The following is a 19,814-nucleotide window of genomic DNA, read 5'->3' on the forward strand; positions in this document are numbered from 1 at the left end:
TAAAATAAAATAAAATAAAATAAAATAAAAATTAGCAAGACACCAAGGTGGCCAAGCAGGTACTTGGAACTGGAACTGGCAGATTTTATGCTGTAATGCTCTTGAGCAGCAAGCATATTATCCTGTACTGTGTGCCAAGGTCAAGAGTGTCTGGAATTGCCAGTGAACTCTATAGCCTACAAGTGGCTGAATTTACGTTAGCCACTTGAAGGGGAAATTAACTTTTGTCCCCTTCTTCTCCCTGTTTTTTTCCTCGTTGATGCCCCACATTCCATTCTCATCAGCTGCTACTATCTGTCAGACCAGCTAAATCAAATAGAATTAACCAGATATTCAGATAGCCAAACATTCTCACTTAAACCTTTTTATATTAAATAAAAACTCCCCAGCACTCCTGATTCCTATATACTGCTCAACTCCATTTTTTCATAATGTGATGTGTTTATTATGCCCATTGTTTATTGTCTGTTCATTGCTGTAAACCTCATAGGGAGGTCTTTGTTATCTCACTGTCTTCCAAATACCTAGGATTATACCTGACACATAATAGGTGTTCAATAAATATTTTAATAGATAATAAAGTATGAACAAGAAAACATGATGAAGTCCGGGTAAGTGGACACCAAGCACAAAAGGAGTTTATGAAGGAAAACAGAAGAGAAGCATGTAAAAGAAAAGATCTGATAATATATTTCATTTATGAATAAAAAAATACACATATCAAAACAGGATAAACTGTTGCCATCTTTAGATAGATAAGTTTATTGCTGCTACCTAGATCATATCTGACTTCTCAGAAGGTTCATTTTATTTGTAACTTCACAATTTGTTTATTAATTCACTCATTCATTCATTTACGTGTTATGTGACAAGCACTGTACTTAGTATAAAAATGCAGGGTGGATAATCAGCATACACTCATATAACATGACCGGGTCTATCCCATGTCAACCATCTTAAATACTATGTCTCCATCAGTTATTATTATTAGTTAAACTATGGTACAGATGAAATCAAGACCGAAGGTTTGATCTCTCTGTGGGCCAACTAATTTCAGGATATAATGAGTATTTGACTTAAGAAATTAACAAAAATAATTTTACCACCAACTACAGCAATGTAAACAAAAGTTCCATAGGACTCTTCAGAGGGATACAAGAAAGTTTTATTATGACAAGATTTGCACATCAGAGAATATAGCCTTCAGCATAAACCAAAGACAAGCTCTAAGGTTGGAAGAATAAGGCAAGAGTTTTAAAGGCCAGAGTTGTGAGGGTTGCTGATCAAAAGAATAGGTTGCTAGGAAAACAAAACTATAAACTTTTGGTCATGTGTTTTCTGATTGGTGGGGGGACTGGATTTTCAGGGGTCTGCTAACTCAGCGGACAGCAAGTGGGATTGTGAGATAAGGACAATGGGTAGTTTCTATTGATTCATGGTCAGCAGGTAGTAGTCATGAGTCATGGGATATGGCCAACAGATAGAGCCATGTTCAGCAAAGGAGGTGGGGGAGACAAGGCAGGGCCAGTGCCTCAGTTTCTCTTGGAGTCTGAAAAATAAACTAGTAAAACAAGTTTTGTCGTGGAAAAAAAAAACACAATGCAAAGAATGGAGTGCGTCAGGTAGAGGCAGAGTTTAAACTGCAAAATGGCTTGATCAAGCCAGGTCAGAGACCATGTTGCAGAAGGGCCCAGATATTCAGTCACCAATTATGATATCAGAATCCTCAGAATGTCCCCATAATCCAGCTAGCTGTCTCACAAACATTTGCTGGGGCACAAGCCATCACCAGGAAAGACGCAGCAGAGCTCACCCCAGATGACTGTGGGCCAAAGCACCATCTCTGTCTGTGAGGAACATTGACCCGTGTGTTGTACTAAATTGAGAAGATGCTCCCAAACAAAGGCGAGCTGAAGAGTGGAAACCAGAAAGGGAGCAAAGCTTGTGGGGGAGGAGAAGTTAAGGACATCAACAGCCACGTTGCAGATCATTTTAGTGAATTGCGGTCCCTGGGAAAGTGTGGTTAAGAGTAGACTAAATATTGTGTTAAATCTGAACCCCTGGTCTTCTCGCTAAAGCCTGTTCCTTCTGCAATTTCTCCTCTGGTGATGGCAGCTCCATTCTTCCAGTTTGCTCAGGTCAAAACCAAGGAGTCATTCTTGACCCCTCCTTTGCTCAGTTAGCCCACATCCAATCCAGAATCTACTCCTTATACACTCCACTATAGTCACTCTGCTCCCAGCTTTCTTCATCTCTCATCCAAGTTGCTGCAAAGTCTCAAATATGAGCTCCTCACTTCTACCGTTACTCCCCCCACCCCACCACCACCACCAGTCTGTTCTCAGTACTGCAGCATCCGGGATCCTTATAAAAGAAAATTATATCATGTAATTTCTTTACTCAAAACTATGATGATTTTTCTTTCACTCAGGATAAAAGCCAATGTTCTTTCAACAGCCTGTGTGATCCGCGCCCCTGTTATGTCTGCTCCCACCTCAGACCCACCACTTCCCCTCCCTCGTTTCAGCTCTAACTGCTTGCTAGTCCTCCAACACTGGAGACACATTCCAGCCTCAGGGCCTTTGCAATGATACTTCCCTTTTGCCATGATTGTGTCTGCTAGCCCCAGGTACCCACATGGCTAATACCGCCTCCAAGTATTTATCCACATGAGAACCTGAGGACCTGTTTGAATGGAAACCCATCCTCATGTATGTTTCTGATCCACTTCACTTGACTACATTTTCCCCCTATGGCCTCTGACACCTAACATGCTATATAATTTAGTTATTTATTATGTTTATTGCCCTTTGTCTCCCCCGGTGATGGTTAATTTTATACATCAGCTTGACTGGACCACAGGGTGCCCAGATATTTGGTCAAATATTATTCTGTGAGGATGTTTTTGGATGAGGTTAACATGTACATTAGTAGACTGAGTACAGTCGATTGCCCTCCTAAAGTGGGTGGGCCCCATCGGATGAGTTCAAGTTCCTGAATACAACAAAAGGCTGACCCTCCCCGGAGGGTTCATCATGCCTGCAGGCCTTCCAACTGGGACACCAGCGTTTTCCGGCCTTCAGACTCAGACGGAATCACCAGTTCTTCCTGGGTCTCAAGCCTATTGGCCTTTAGCCTGGAACTCCACCATCAGTTCTCCTGGGTCTGCAGCCTGCCAACTCACTGTCAGCCTCCCCAATCCAGGAAAACCCTGAGTAATGCTCTCCCCATCACACTTGAATGAAAGTGGACAGGGACCTAAGAGTCCCTGCATGTTGCTGCTGTAACTTATCTGTACTGTTTCCTCCTCTGACCAGCCCTGGCATAAACAGCGCTCGGTATATATTTGTTGAGGAAACAAATTAACTAACAGGTAATAAGGTGACTCTCTTTAGAGATATAATGCATGCAGTCATCTCCATTTTATTACATATGCAAGAGCTATGGGCTTTATAGCTGAGCCAAAGATCGGTCTTCCTGCACATGCCTCGTAGGAAGCAATCCGGATGTGCCTCGCATTTGATGCTGGCTGCACACACACTTTGGGGTCGGTGTGAAAAGCCAGGCACAGCAATCTGCAAACACTGATTGACTTTTGAGTGTGTGTGATCCATGGCATAAGGAAGCCTTAAATCAGGAAAAGCTATGGGATTCCTCTGGACTTGGGAGTAGGCAACTCCCTCTTCAGAAACAAAACCAAAAAAAAGCGCCCATGGCCAAGGGCAGCTCAGAGAGAAAAGAGCTCAAGACCTGAAGGCTAAAGGCAATGTCACTAGCCATTCCTTTGCTCAGCAGAAGGACAAGAATGTTGTGATTCAGTGGCATTGTTTCTAAATGGCCCACCTTTCCACAGGCAAGGTTAGCCGTGTGAGAGAAGAAAGAGAAAACAAAGAAGATAAGGAGGAAGGAGAGGAAGAGATAGTAACTGTCAATGGTGATTAGAAGCAGAGGGCAGGGCTGGCCAAAAAAAGAATGACAGGGAGACAGCAATAGAAGCTAGAATCTCAGTGCAGAGGGGGAGGGCTAGGCCAACAGCCTCCCAGAGATTATTATAGCACCCAAAAGCAGTGTGTGTGTGTGTGTGTGTGTTGGAAGTGAGAGAGAAGAGACTTCTTTTTCTCCATTAAATGCCCCTGAAAGTGTCTCCATGGTAATGAGCAAGAATAACTGGAGAGGAAAAAAACAAATGAATACATGATAAGAGCCCAGCAGATCTCTATGAATCCACAAAGTCACTCACAGACCCTCTGGCAGCCTTCCCCGGAGTCTGTTCCACAGAGCACCAGTTCCTTGGAAACTGGGGGGGAATAAAAAATTACAGAGGCAATTTGAAATACATCAGGTGAAGCATAGTTAAACAGGTTTCTGTTGTGAATCGTCACTGGCCAGAAGGGGATGCCATCCACAGAAGTCCCTCCCCTCCACTGACCAGGAGGCATCATTTATGTTGAGCTGCCCGCCAAGCTGGGGCCGGTGCTCTGTGGGGTGCACAGTTCCTGAGAAAAACAAACTGTGGAAGCTTATAAAGATTGTGCTAACTTTCAAAGAGAAAGCAGATTTCTGGTTAAGGATGATGGGGCGAAGTTTATCAGTAGCTTGGTACAATAATGGAATGTCTTCAGACTCACCCCTGAGTTTGGAATGCAGGCTATAGATGTCATCTCAGCAATGCTCCACATAAATGAATCTCCAAGGAAAGATCTGGCCCATGGGACTTATCCAGGGGAAAACATAACCCACTCAATGCAGTTGACTGGGCTGGGGTCTTTCAGATGTTGGCTTTGGTAGTTTAAACTGAGATCATGAGAAAGCAGACACAACTGGTGTAAACCAGTCAACGTGGTTGATTGACATACAGTTAATGCTCAACAAATGGCAGAAAAAAATTAATGGCAGCTCAGAATTTTTTGTTTCAAAAAACTAATGTCTGATTACAGTCTATTGCTTTAGATTTTATAAAGCTGGTGAGTTTGAATGGTTTTGGCAGTTTTCTCCAATTTATATCCCTGAAGATTGCTGGTTAGTGAAGTCCCTGTGCATTGAAGTGAGATCTATTGCCTTTCAGCTTTAATGTTCAGAATCCCATAAAGTAAAATTATAGGCAATTATAAGCGCCCTCACTGTCAGAAGCCAGGTGGTGCCTACCCAGATAGGGGAAGAGTTGCTATCTTTTTGGCTGGGCCAATAAAATCAGCTGAAAGAATAACAAAATGCAAGATCAAATTCTTCTTGGGCACCCAGTCTATTATTGTGGATAACCAGGTTAAGCTTTTTATTTCAGCCTGATTTTCCCTTCCGGTTTCTCTCTGCCGTGATTTTGTATGTCTTCATTTGTCATTCCCCGTAATTGACCCACTGCTTCCTTCCCGGATCTCAAATAATCCAGCTAATCCCATGTCCCTGTCATGACCCTGGCATTCTCTAGAACCCATTTTGTCCAGCCCAGCTATACAGGAGTGTTTCACTAGAGCTTCATATATATCCCAGGTTCACTCATTAGCCTGCACATCAATGCAATGTTTTCTCAGACTGGCTACTATATTTTTGCACTACCAGTGAAAGAATCTACCTATCAGAACAGCTTTAATGAAAACTGTAACTCTTAACCCGAGGGAACAGTTCCTGTTAAGGGTTTTGGGATTTGTTTTTCACTGCCTTCCGACCCCTATTGCAACAAGATTCAGGATATGTGATATTGTACGGACACAAACTATTGTGGGTCAATGGGTAAGCATTTAGATTTCCATTGAACTTGACGTTTTATATCACCCTACTTTCCAAGACATGTCAAACATCAAGAGCTTAGAGAAAATTGTGGCCCACATATCATTTGAGCAGAACTCTGTTCTTGTTCCGATGAATAAATTATAGGTTTTTAAGTGATTGCTCCCCCAAATACAGCAGCACAGAAACTAGAAATGATGGGAGATAGGGCTCACACCTGTGAACAGGGGCAAAGACAAAACACAGTGGGAACTGACCAAGACATGTCCCTTGCTCATTGTGCCAATGGCCCCAAAATCCTAAATAAGGCTTTGAATGCCTCTGACAAGTTAAAATACATTGATAGCAACAGTGTAAGTTATTATCTGAAAAGTAAGAAAGTGACTTTGGAGAAGCTCTTTAGCCTACAGTTTGCTGAATGCTTTTGCAGAAAAGACTTCACATTAAAAATGCCCAATTGACAACTGCAAGTGCACACTGTTCTACCTTTCTGAGAAAAATAGAACAACATGGCACCAAGCTTTAGTGCCACCCCTCAGGTCTTACCTAAATAGTTCTACATCCCAGGCTCCAGACCTCTGTGTTTCCAGCTGTTCTTTAGCAAATGTTAGTAAAGGGATATCACAGTGATGATCTTGGGCCCGGTAGGATATTAAATTATGTTTTGTATACATGGGTGCATGGCAGTATTACTTTCTAAGTTTTTCTGGATGTCTGAAATCATTTCTTTTTTAAACAAGTTATTACTAAAAAAAAAATGTGCTGATGACTATAATGAGTTGTTGAACATTTGATTTTAAATGTAAATAAAAGTTCATGCCTGTTGTAAGCTTCTCTCTTAGGTGTCAGGACAAGGCAACTCTCCAAAGCAGTTCATTCCCCCAGGAAACCAAATCTCCTTGCTTTTACTCTTTAAGAATAATTTTTAAGGAATATAAGCAAAAGGCTTTGGAATTCTAGAGTGTATTTTTAAGAGAGTTTAGCAACCCGAAGTAAAAAACATACGTGGAATGTAAAGCCTTATGAACATATAAAAATATTTTCCACGGAATTTGTCATGATGCAATATAATGGTAACTACCATGGTATCGTGTATTTTTGTGGTGCTCAGTAGGTTTTGTTTATTTAGATTGACTTCCGTGACAGTTTGCAAATGTTTTAAATTTTCAAGTTGTCTTAAATGTACAAATGTTTCTGAAAGTATTTCCATGAGGCATATTCTGAAATCTCCAAAGTATTCCTGAGCAGTGGAAAATATTTACATAAGAGGAACATGAAGGGGAATGAGCCTAGGGAAATATCTACCAAAGCAAGTTAACTCAAATTAATATCTCTGATAAAAATAATTAGCTCCTCACTTAAAATGGTGAAGACAATTGCTTTATTTATTAGAGTTTACCCAAATAATATATTTTTAGAACAAACGCTCTTTCTAATTTGGATAACCTTTGCCTAAGAAAATATTAACTATTCTTCTTCATCTGAATAATTTATTTTAATAATTTCTGAATATGTTTTCCTGAAGCTACTTCCCTGATGAGAAGAAAGAGACTTAGTACTTTTGGATATATATAAACTTAATCACACCTATGTGAAATTTTGTACCATTTAAGCTACAGACCTGGTTAATATGTTTCAAACTTTTTTCTTAATTACAAAAGAAATGCATGTACATTCTGGAAAATTTAGAGAATGTGGATAAGCCAATAAAATTAAATAAAATTTTATATTAATACTTTGAGGTATACTTTCCATATGTTTTCTATGCTAAAACTCACACACATGTACATACATGCACCCAAACAGAAGCAACTGCTAAAACTTTGCACAGAAACAAAGATCAATATTTGGAAATATGCTTGGCTAAGAAGAACTGCTGGATCTGAGCTTTCTTACAATTTAAAATGTAGGTGGGATCCAAAAATGAAAAAGTCTAATTTTTACTTTAATGCCATTAAATTTGCCTGAGTTGTAATGCCTTTGTGGTATTTATATTTAAAACATCCTTTCTAAAATGATAGCATTCTCATAAAACTTGCCAAGAATATAGTGATGGTTGTTTGTTTTTGTGCTTGTTTGTTTGAATTGAACTAAGAGTTGAATTCAACTCTTAGGGCCATTCTTTATGGTCTTAATAAACCATTGTTTTAAAATCATTTATGTTATTTTTAAAGATATCACAAATAATTATATCTACAAGAAAAATAGTTTAGCAGTAGTTCTCAATGTGGTGGAATGTTTATTGTTTACTTATGTTTTCCAACCTGTATTTTCCAATGTTTCATAAAGAGAAAATGGTATTAATTTTATAATCAGAAAAAGAAATTATTTTTAAAGAAGTAACAATAGATTGATCTATTTTTTACCTGATGTAGAAACCACAGAAAAACCCTGGATTCCAGAAAAAACTGACTTATTTCACTTAATTTAATGACAAATCTTTGAGGTCAAACTCCCAGGGTTTGTTCCATTCCTTGCAGAACAGCATGAGTGGGAATTTAGTTTTCCTTTTTGGGTAACATTTCTACAAAGCCTGCTGATAAAGCTCTTTAATTTTCTTTCTGCAAAACAATTATTTCTGGAGCTAAACTGAGATGAAGCTGATAATGGGTCTCAATTCTTCAACTTTAAAGCAGAAACTAAAGTCATAAAGTCCTGACATACTCTCCAAAGCACAGCCCCATCAAGCTAAACAGCCCTTGGAAACACTTGCTGAAACTCACAGTTGGGGCATGTATCTCCTTCGCTGTCGCCATTTTTCACCTTCTGTTAAAGCCACGGAAACCTGGGGAAGGGTGGGGGAGATTTTTCAGCTAATCTTCACATGAGCCTTGAAAAATGATTTTCTTTCAGAGAAACATCTAGAATAAAAGAAACATAAGTGATAAATAATAATAATAATCTGAGTGAGACCTGTGTAAAACTGACAGATCTGAAATCATTTCAAAGCACAGTAGCTTTTAGATGTGTCTGAGGAGCCACCGCCAATGCATTCCATTGAAAAAAAGCCCAGGGTGCCTCTTAAATGTATCTCCTTCTATCAGTTGCAAGCCCTCTTGCAGTGTTAATTGACATCAGTACAATTCAACCTGTGTTTATTGAGTACGCCTAATGCACGCTTAATACTTAAACAGATGCAAGTGCCTCTAAATAACAACCTCCCCATTGCTTTTCATGTGACATCCCACACGATCAGCCTGGATGGAAATCACATCACAACTCTAATGTCCTCTCTGTGTTTTTGATTCCAGCTGTGAAAGTTAGGGATGAGCTGGAGAATGTAAGCCTACTTTAAAGCACAGGAGAAATCTACTGGCACAAAATAAAAGCTGTACTGTTTATTAAGGTTGTGCAAATAGCTGTGGAACTTAGTTCTCTCTGCACTGCTTTCTTTTTTACTTTTTTTTTCTTCTTTTTTTAATGAAGACAATTCTTCACGAAATTGCCAAACTAAGGCAGAAGGAAACTTTCTCCATCTTTATAATGCTTTCATCAGATAACCAATATAAAATATCTTCCAGAATACTCTGTCTCCTCAGACTTTAGAGTTTGTTCTTGAGAAGTTGGAGATAAACAAATATGGCCTTAATAAATCTATCTAACATTGTAAATACACAGTTTCTGGTTCTTCTTCTCTTTGGGGCAATAGGCCAAGTTTCATCAACAATTCAGATATTCTGGTCTTTCTCAAAAACGTCATTGCATCAAGAATATTATGTCTTAGCAAGCTGTTGGAGAAAATTAGGACGTTTATGGTAGTTTTGCCTTAATTAAAGTCGGCTGCCTTCTGGGAAAACTGATAACACACCTTTGATAGGTGTTGCATTCTAAAGAGCATGGTTTGGGGAGAGGCATTAAACTTGACTTTTGCAGCCATTAACAAACAAGCATGAAATAGCTGTGTTCGGGGCAGGCAATATTTAGAGGGTTTTGTCTGTTTTATTGTTGGTTTTGGGGTGTGTTTGTTTGCTTTTCCTGCATTGGCATTTCTCCCTGACATTAGTTTGCTCAGGCTGCCAGAACAAAGTACCACAGACGGGGCGGGTGGGGTGGGTCTTAAACATCAAAAACTGTTTTCTCCCAATTGTGGAGACTAGAAGTTTGAGGTCAAGGTGTCGGCAGGGTTGGCTTCTCCTGGAGCCTCTCTCTTTAGCTTAGGGTTAATGTCTTCTCCTGGTGTCTTCCCACACAGTGTCACTGTGTCCTAATCTCGTCTTCATATTAGGACAGTCATAGTGGTTTAGGGTCCACCCTAATGACCTCATGTTAACTTAATTACCACTTTAAAGGCCCTGCCTCCAAACACAATCCCATTCTGAGGTACCAGGGATTAGGACTTCGACATGGGAATTTGGGAAGGACAGTTCAGCCCAAAACAAACCTGACTCGGGGTCCTTTGGCCAAATCTGTAAGACCCTTTCCCAGTGATGGCCAGAAGGGAAAGTGAGAAGGTAAGAAAGTGTTGATGAGGTTTTCACAAGGCCTGGCTGGCTACTGCAGCAACTCTTTTTTGGTTTTCCCCTCCTTCAACATGGAGAATTAGAAAGTCCACTGAGAACTTTGAGCACACTTTGCTATCTTTCCCTAAATTTCTTTTTGTTTCCCCCAAGTAAACACATGCCTCTGTCCATCTGCATATCTCAGTTAGGATGTCACTCTCCTTGTGTTTGCATATCAATGATAGGAAAGAGCTGGTCAATGCATCCCATCAATCAGAGACTTTCTAACTGGCAGACACCTTGGAGATTGCCTACCGTTTGTTGAGCACCCACAATGTACCTAATGCTGTAGCAAGTGTAGGCCTGTTCTCTCATTTACTCTTGCAGCCCTGGGAAGTGGGTACCATTATCAACAATATTTTGCAGATGTGATCATGGAATCATAGACACATTTGGTAATTTGTGGAAAGTTCTAGAGCTTAGTGTACCGGGGAGCATGGATTTGAACCCAAGTAGTCCTATTCCAGACCTGAGCCTTTAATCTCTTCACAATACTTTTCCTTAGTCCTGTTGGCAGAGAAGAAACCTGTGTGCAGGAAGCTAACTGTATTTTTCTGAGTTTTCAATGTAGAGAATCATCTTGGGGCCTCACAAAAGACCTGGGTTCTAGCTCCAGCTCTTCTAACAGTTGATAGTTCTCAAGGATTCTGGGGACGTCCAAGGGAGCCCCAGAATAGAAGCAAAATGATAATCCCATTCCAAATTGGCAAAAGGAGGTGATGCTTTAGAAAAAATGTTTCTCGATAAAGCTATTTGTTTTCTTTAGCTTCAGATAAAGCTCTTAGGCTCCATATGGTTTCCCTGAAAGGGCTAGGTCTGTGGGAGGTAGCCAGGCCTCTCCGTGTAATGCTGTCAGTTCCAGAAGATACTTGCTGAAGACTCTTTCTCCCTATGACAGTTTTGTGTGTGTGTTTTTAAATATGTTTTATTTATTATTTTTTAAATATATTTTTATTTATTTCAAAGAGGAAGGGAGAGAGAGAGAGAGAGAGAGAGAGAGAGAGAGAAAATCAATGATGAGAGAGAATCATTGATCGTCTGCCTCCTACATGCCCCACACTTGGGATCGAGCCCGCAACCCGGGTATGTGCCCTGACAGGGAAATGAACAGTTCATGAGTAGATGCTCAACCACTGAGCCATGCTGGCCGGGCTAAAATATGCTTTATTGATTTTTATTGAGATAAAGGGAGAGAGAGACATGGATGAGAGAGAAACATCATTGATTGGCACCCTCTTGCATGCCCCCTGCTGAGGATTCAGCCCGCAACCCATCATGTGCCCTGACTGGGAATCGAACTCTTGGTTCAAGAGTGGATGCTCAATCACTGAGCCACACCAGCAGGCTAGTACTTTATGTTGAACATGTGAAGGACATTAAAGTCCTAAAGCATCTTAAAAAATTAAAAATTGAATTACAGTATGAGCCAGCAATCCCACTTCTGGGTATTTATCTGAAGAAATTCAAAACACTAATTTGAAAAGATATATGCACCCTTCTGTTCGTTGCAACAGTATTTACAATAGCCAAGATATGGAAGCAACCTAGGTGTCCATCAATAGATTATTTGCTTAAGAAGATGTGGTACATATATACAATGGAATATTACTTGGCCATGAAAAAGAATGAAATCTTACCATTTGTGACAACATGGATGAACCTAGAGGGTATTATGCTAAGTGAAATAAGCCATATGATCTCACTTATATGTGGAATCTAAAGAACAGAATAAATGAACAAACAAAACAGAATCAGACTCATAGGTACAGAGAACAGACTATGGTTGCCAAATGGTAGGGGAGTTGGAGGACTGGGTGAAAAAGGTGAAGTACAAATTGGCATTTACAAAAAAAGTCACAAGGAGGTAAAGTACAGCAAAGGGAATATAGTCAATAATATTGTAATAACTATGTATAGTGTCAAATGGGTACTACAATTATTGGGGGATCACTTCATAAGTTATATGTATAACCATGTGCCATACACCTGAAATGAATATAATATAATATTGAATGTCAACTGTAATTGAAAAATAAAAATGTCAAATATACATTTATTTGAAGCAAATCAATATCACATATTACAAGGGACATCCTTTTTACCTCCAGTCTGAGCTAATTGCATAATAGTAATAACAACAACTTCCACTTACTATGTACCTTCCATGTGCCAGAGATTTAATATGCTGTATCTCCTATAGTTTATAGGCTATAAGTATTATATCTGATTTACAGTGAGGAGACCACTGTTCAAATTAAGTAATTTGCTTAAGGCCACAAAGTTAGTTAAGTGGCAGAGCTGAGATTTGAACTAAATTCTTTCTAATTCTAAAGCCTTTACATACATTTATTTTAAGGGAGCGAATCTTTGGGCTTCAAGAAGGAAAAGTGAGCCGGAGCCGGTTTTGCTCAGTGGATGGAGCGTCGGCCTGCGGACTGAAGGGTCCCGGGTTCGATTCCGGTCAAGGGCATGTACCTGGGTTGCGGGCACATCCCCAGTAGGAGATGTTCAGGAGGCAGCTGGTCGATGTTTCTCTCTCATCGATGTTTCTAGCTCTCTATCTCTCTCTCCCTTCCTCTCTGTAAAAAATCAATAAAATATATTAAAAAAAAAAAAGAAGAAGGAAAAGTGAGGTCTGGAAGCTGCAGCAGTGAATATAACTACTTCCCTAATTGTTTTCTGTCCCTAGTATTTGGGGGTATTAATCCACCACCATAGCAGTGATTAAAATCTTACCTGGCCCCTATCAGGTTCGTCTCAGTGGATAGAGCATTGGCCCATGACTGTAGGGTCCTGGGTTCAATTCCAGTCAGGGGCATGTACCTCAGTTGCAGGCTCAATCCCTGGCCCTGGTCGGGGCGCTTGCAGGAGGCAACCAATCAAAGTTTCTCTCTCTCTCTGTCTCTCCCCATCCCTTCCACTCTCTCTATAAATCAAGGGGGAAATGTACTCAGGTAAGGATTAACAACAACAAAAATCTTACCTGGGGAACTTTTCCAATCTCCCCCATCCCAGGTCACCTCCAGACCAGTTAAATCAGAGTCTCTGGGGGTGAAGCCCGGCCTCTGCTTCTGAAAGCTCCTGGGTGATTCCGATATGTAGCCAAGGCTGGAACCTTTGAAGTCTTGGTTAAAGAAATTAAAGAGCTTTAGGAGCTTTTCTATTCTACTTCCTGCAAACAAGACTTAGAAACCTCTTCGACTGCTTTTACAAAGCTGAAGTACAAGACTTGCTATTTCTTTGGAGCACAAACACACCAAAAAAATTCAGGTAACCTTATATCTGCTCTTCAAAACCAGAGAAAGTAGAGGATGCGAAGGGTATAGGCAGAGAGATGTTGCAAGCACCTACCTCTGTGATACGCCATAAGTCAGTTCACATGCATTTGAAAGTCATTTTTAATATAGCTGGTGAAATCAGTTGTTGAATTAATCAGAAGTCGTCATAGGCAAAGTTGACCCAGGACTTGTAGAAAAAGTCAAACCAGACTTTAAGGTAACTATAAATATTATGTCATCACATTTTCTTAAAAAGAGCCTCAACGAAATATTTCTGCTTTTTCACGTGGGTGAGGGTAACTCTAATAAAGGCAAGGACCCTCCCTCACATCATTTTCCCACGGGAATAGGAAGCTGTCCTTTTACCAACCTCTCACCCACCCTGATTTTAGACCTGTGTTATTACAGCATGGGATCTACGCATCCCATTTTAAAATGTAACTGATCCACACCCAATTTCACTCTGTTCCATGCATAATTCTCTAAAACTGGGCTGTATCATATGCTGGGGGTTTTCCATGTCTCAGGCGACATTAATGTTGCTAAAACTATGTGCAATTTTCATACCTCAGAGAATGAAAATATAGCATTATTGTAACGAAAAAAAAATCATTCTTTTCTGAAAGCCACTGACAAATGGTGCATCCTGACCACGGCTCGCGCCAGCATGGAGGCCACCTGCTTCTGTCCCATCCGAAGTAACAGTGCTCAATGTTTGCTTACAGAATGACGTGGCTGCACTTCTGAAACCAATATCGGAAAAGATTCAGGAAATCCAAACTTTCCGAGAGAGGAACCGGGGCAGCACCATGTTTAACCATCTCTCAGCCGTCAGCGAAAGCATCCCGGCGCTGGGGTGGATAGCTGTGGTGAGTCGGGTGCAGTGTGGGCCCTGCACCTCGTCACATTTGTGGAGCGTTTCAGAGAAGCCGCGGCTCCCTTCAGCCTCCGTCCTCTGTCTGCTACTGAAGGCCGAGGCTGTGCAGGCGGAATGTGCCGCTCTGGTGCTGTTTGAAGTTCAGTGCTTTGTGTTCTCCGATGTGCAAAGTGTTGCATCAGTCTTCACAGAGCAAAATTTGTCTCCAACTTTCAAGTCAACATCTCCATTGCTTTTCTTCTTCTTTAAGGCATTTTATTTCTTACCCTATTTTTTTTCCCCTTCTATGCTTGGGTGATGGTGCTGTTCTCTCAGTCCCCCAAACCCGGCCCTTATGTCAAGGAGATGAATGATGCCGCCACCTTTTACACTAACAGGGTGTTAAAGGACTACAAACACAGGTACGTGCAGTGTGTTCAATTAAATTTCTAGTTAATCGCTTATTAGACATTTGTCCTAAAACTCAACATAGTTCATTACTGATTCCTTTCAGGGGCTGTTAGCTAATTTACTATAAATGTTCATGAAAAATCCTATCTTTGCAGGTAAAGCAACATGAAAAGTGAAACAGTTGTCCAGATAAGATGCGTGTTTTAGAAAGTCTGCCTCAGTTTTCTTGTAATGAATAAACAGACTCTCCCACTGGAATGCATGTTATTACAAATTCCCACAATAATGCGAGAGCTCTGTGATGATTTGTGATGGACCGGCCCTATATGGCCCCAAATCTTTTACACTGATCAAAATAGAGTTGGTGGGTGAGCAGAGAGAAGAAAGGAGGAATCGGGAAATGAAGTATAAATGAAGAACAAAAATGAGATGAGACGATAAACCAGGCCAATTTGAGGGAAACCAGAGATTGCGTTAAGATGAAATACAATCGGGGTGGACAGAGAGACATCTGTAAGAACAGCAGCCACTCAGAGAGCTGCTGGAAGTGCAGATGAGTCTGAACCAAGGGGTATGCCCAGAGATCCAGCTTCTAAATTTTAAAATCGTTGCTTTCTACAACCCAAATCATTGATGTTAGACCTAAACTAGGGTTAAAATGGGACCAAATGGAGAGACACTAGAGCTGAATATCAGGAAAACACCTCCTAAACTGCAGTGCTGCCTTCATAGTTTATTTATCTTATGTTAGCAAAAGAGTTCTTGTAGCTTTTAAGAAGGGCAGCTGTAGGAGATTTAAGCATGCCTGTTTCCTTTTACCCCCCGGGAACTTGCAATAAAATGATTATTATACCCAGTAACAGACTTCCTACACCCAGAGGACTGTAGTGGAGGTGACTGTGCCCAAGGATACAGCTCCAAATGTTGCCGTGTTGTAGTAGAGACTATAGAATTGTGCAATATGAATGAGAAGAAGCATCAACAATGCAAGACAGCCTGCTCCTGCTCTTCTCACATAAAAATAACAATTCAGAAATGAAGTCTGTTACAAAAGCTGGACATAAAAATTATGTTGGCACGAACCTATGCCCATAGTGACTTCCACGTCATAAAAGACCTTCTGTGCCTAGCCTTTTTTTCAGGACTGGACCCCTTGGGCAACACCTAGGTCTCTGCTCTTTTGCATATCACCCTTGGAGGTCATTTCTGTTTTCCTCTCATGTCATCAGCTCCTGGCCTCCTCCCAGCCCCTATCTGAGTGTGTGTGGGGGCCATGGGTGTGATTCTCTCCAGGTGGCAGCATAGCCAGGAGGGTTGTGGTTTTTTGCTTTTTTGTACACATGCAAATAGAGCCCAGTGTTTGCCTCTCAATGTCAGCTATTGAGTAGAAAATATACTGCTGGCAGCATCAGGGACAACTCAATGACACTTAATGGACCACCTGAAGACTGTATCAGAAGCTGGGGAAATGCAGCCAGAGGTATGGATTCGTTCACTTCACTTCCAGAAGTAGTCAAACCAGTCCCAAGTCACTGGTCGGACTTCCAGGGGTGCTAACCTGACAGAAGGAGAATACTGCACACTGCTCACCTAACACCCACTTATGGGTGCACCCAAGCCAGCTGTAGTGAACTCTGCATCTGTGTAAATAACCCTTATGACTGGCTCGGCTGGTTGTTTGGCTCTTTTTCAGTAAATTTGACTTTATAGAGGAATGGCCTCTCCAAGTCATACTCATTGAAATCTCATGCCCCCCATCATAGCTTCTTCCAGGGTAAATGAAACTGAGGATGGGTTTGCAGCTCCTGATGTGTCGTTGGGTCCTGCTCAATGTGTTGTCTCATAGAGGCTGATTTCAGGCTAGAAGATATCATATTGTTATTTCTCACTATTTTGATAGAACTTTCTCCAAGTCAAAATCATAACAGTTAAAAATGAATTTGCATATACATGTTTGAACTTCATTGCTTGTTAGAATTTTTAAATAGAAAATATATTATTTTCTATTTTTAAATATATTAAATATGCAACCTGCTATTTCTAGAACGTCTATAGACATGTGTGTTGTATGCACATACACATATGTACTTATGCAATATATGTATTAAATAATCATATATAAATATGTGTGTACATTATATTGAAATGATCTTAGTGTATTAACAATAGCTGTTGTATATACTGCCTCCTCTGTGCAGGGCACTATACTAAGACCCTCACACACCTCATAGGATAAAGAAACCGATGCAAGAGACATATGGAACTATACTTAGCCTTTCTGGTTTTGCCTCTGAAAGTGCAAGAAAGTGAAAATGAGATTTTTCACAGATTTGATTAATATAATCAGGAAATCTAAAAATATAGAACAAAACCACACTCACATTTTTCCTCTTTGAAGGGTAGATAATGATGACTTCAGTTCCCCATTTCACTTTTCTTCAATGGCATGACTTAATATAGTGGGATTCTAGTGTGCTGGAACATTTCCAGGAAAACAAAACAAAATACATCCAGAAAAAAGTTATTATTGACACGAGCTTTAGTAATAGAGCTCTCCTTCAGTGATTGTCTTCAGATTAATAGCCCAGGTTCGTGATTACGTTTTTGTTAACTGAGATCTCATCATTGTCTCATTTACCACTACTTCATTCAAAGTGGGGAAAATGTGTGGGTGGAAATTATCCAAAGAAAATGCAACTATTTTTGCCTGTCTACAAGTTAAATATTTCTAACAGTCAACTCAATCCTGTATGTTAATCCTGTTGTAAAAGGTAAGCATTGACTACATCTTGGCTCAGCAAAATTGGGATAAAAGTACTGGTAATGCCCCGCCTAGCTTACATTGTGGTTGTGAGTATCTAATTAAGGTAATTTAAATGAATGTTACCTTTAGATATATGGAATGATACCCATTTGTAGGAAGTCATTTTTCTTTTTTTAATATATATGCATATTGATTTCAGAGAGGAAGGGAGAGGGAGAGAGAAACAGAAACATCAATAATGAGAATCATAGATTGGCTGCCTCCTGTACACCCCCCATTGGGGACCAAGCCCGCAACCTGGGCATGTGCCCCAACCAGGAATCAAACTGTGACCTCCTGGTTCACAGATTAGTGCTCAACCACTGAGCCATGCTAGCTGGGCCGAAATCATTTTTCTTATAACAGCAGTGTCCTTACCAGTTGAAAATCCTCCAATTTGGTTATACTTCAACTGAATAACTCAACCAAATTATTAGAAAACAAACCAAAGGACATTTTTTCTTTTCCATTGTCCTTCCTGAAAACACTCAGTTTTTCATTGTGCATTAGAAGCAGTACAGAAAGGAAGGGTCACCTCTCTACAGTCATCTTCCCATTACAGGTGACATGAGGACACGTGACCTGAATCAACTTGGTTCTCTGGGGTCCGCCTCCCTGATCCTCTCTGTTCCCCACCTCCAGGGCACTTGGCTCCCCTCAGGAGAGACCTGGAATGCCTTTCTTTCAAGGTTCTCTTTGGAATCAGTTCACAATGACCAAACTAGAAAGACAATTACTCCAAGGTCATCCAGCCTTAGTTACTGGATTATCATGTGCCTCCCTGCTTTTCTTTTAAATCTGATTTTAGATCCTAACTCCATTCTCATTTATTCTCTTTCATAAAAAAGCGATTTACGCCATGTAGATTGGGTGAAGTCATATTTGAACATCTGGAGTGAGCTTCAAGCATACATCAAGGAACACCACACCACAGGCCTTGCTTGGAGCAAAACAGTAAGTACCAAGCCCTCTTTCACCTGGCTAGCAAAACACCACAGAAGTATTCATTCTGGTAGCCTAGTAACCTCACACTAGAATTTACCTCAAGGAGCGCATAAGATAAAACATACATGTAGAAACTGCTTATTTTGTCATTTGCCATAGGAAAATCTGGGAACTGCCTACATGACATACAAAAGAGAGAAGAAAAGTTGTCTATGATAAGAACCCTGGGCAACTGTTAAAAATCCTTTCCTAGCCCTAACCGGTTTGGTTCAGTGAATAGAGCATCAGCCTGCAGACTGAAGGGTCCCCGGTTTGATTCCGGTCAAGGGCATGTACCTTGGTTGCGGGCACATCCCCAGTTGTGGGGTGAGCAGGAGGCAGCTGATCGATGTTTCTCTCTCATTGATGTTTCTAACTCTCTATCCCTCTCCCTTCCTCTCTGTAAAAAATCAATAAAATATTTTTTAAAAATCCTTTCCTATATAATAAAATGCTAATATGCAAATTGACCAAACAGCAGAATGACCGGTTGCTATAATGTACACTGACTACCAGGGGGTAGATGCTCAATGCAGAAGCTGCCCCCTGGTGGTCAGTGCGCACCCACAGGGGCAGCACTGGTCAGCCAGAAGCCAGGCTCATGGCTGGCAAGTGCAGCGGCAGTGGAGGGAGCCTCTCCCACCAGCAGGCAGTAAGGAGTCAGGGGTCCCAGACTGCAAGAGCCCCAGACTGTGAGAGCCCCAGACTGCGAGAGGGATGTCTGACTGCTGGCTTAGGCCTGATCTCCGGAGGGTTCCCAGACTTCAAGAGGGCACAGGCTGGGCTGAGGGACCCCCCACCACCCACCCCAGTGCACAAATTTAATGCACTGGGCCTCTTAGTAACATTATAATTACATGGGAAATGATTTTGTAGTCAGTTTAGTGCTAGAGTGCAAAAGTTTATGAATCCTAAATGGCATATATTATTAAGAAACTGTGTCATGAAAACCAAGATGGCAGCATAGGTAAACACCGGAAATTGCTGCCTCACACAACCACTTCAAAAATACAACTAAAAGACAAAACAGACATCATCCAGAACCACAGGAAGGCTGGCTGAGTGGAAATTCTACAACTAGAAGGAAAGAGAAAAGCACACTGAGACTCAGAGGAGGTGCAGAAGTAAAGTGCCGAGGTACGGAGGCTCGAGTGTGGAAAGGGCTGGCGACGTTGGACGCCGGTGTCTTTTTCAATCGGGAGGGAGTCTCAAGCTCCTGACTGCTCTGAACTCCAGTTCTGGGCGAGTCTCTGGGGACC

At 41.0% G+C, this 19,814-nt stretch overlaps 1 protein-coding gene across 1 annotated transcript in view; it reads left to right on the forward strand.

Moving 5' to 3' along the window:
- Positions 1-19,814, forward strand: part of CAP2 (CAP, adenylate cyclase-associated protein, 2 (yeast)) — a 138,546-nt gene that overhangs the window by 78,660 nt on the left and 40,072 nt on the right. The window contains exons 5-7 of the mRNA XM_005873035.2: positions 14,227-14,370; positions 14,694-14,779; positions 18,420-18,525. Coding sequence (XP_005873097.1) covers positions 14,227-14,370; positions 14,694-14,779; positions 18,420-18,525 — 336 coding nt within the window. The remainder of the gene's footprint in view (positions 1-14,226; positions 14,371-14,693; positions 14,780-18,419; positions 18,526-19,814) is intronic.

This window comes from Myotis brandtii, unplaced genomic scaffold (genome assembly GCF_000412655.1).
Source record: "Myotis brandtii unplaced genomic scaffold, ASM41265v1 scaffold398, whole genome shotgun sequence".
Taxonomy (NCBI): Eukaryota; Metazoa; Chordata; class Mammalia; order Chiroptera; family Vespertilionidae; genus Myotis; species Myotis brandtii.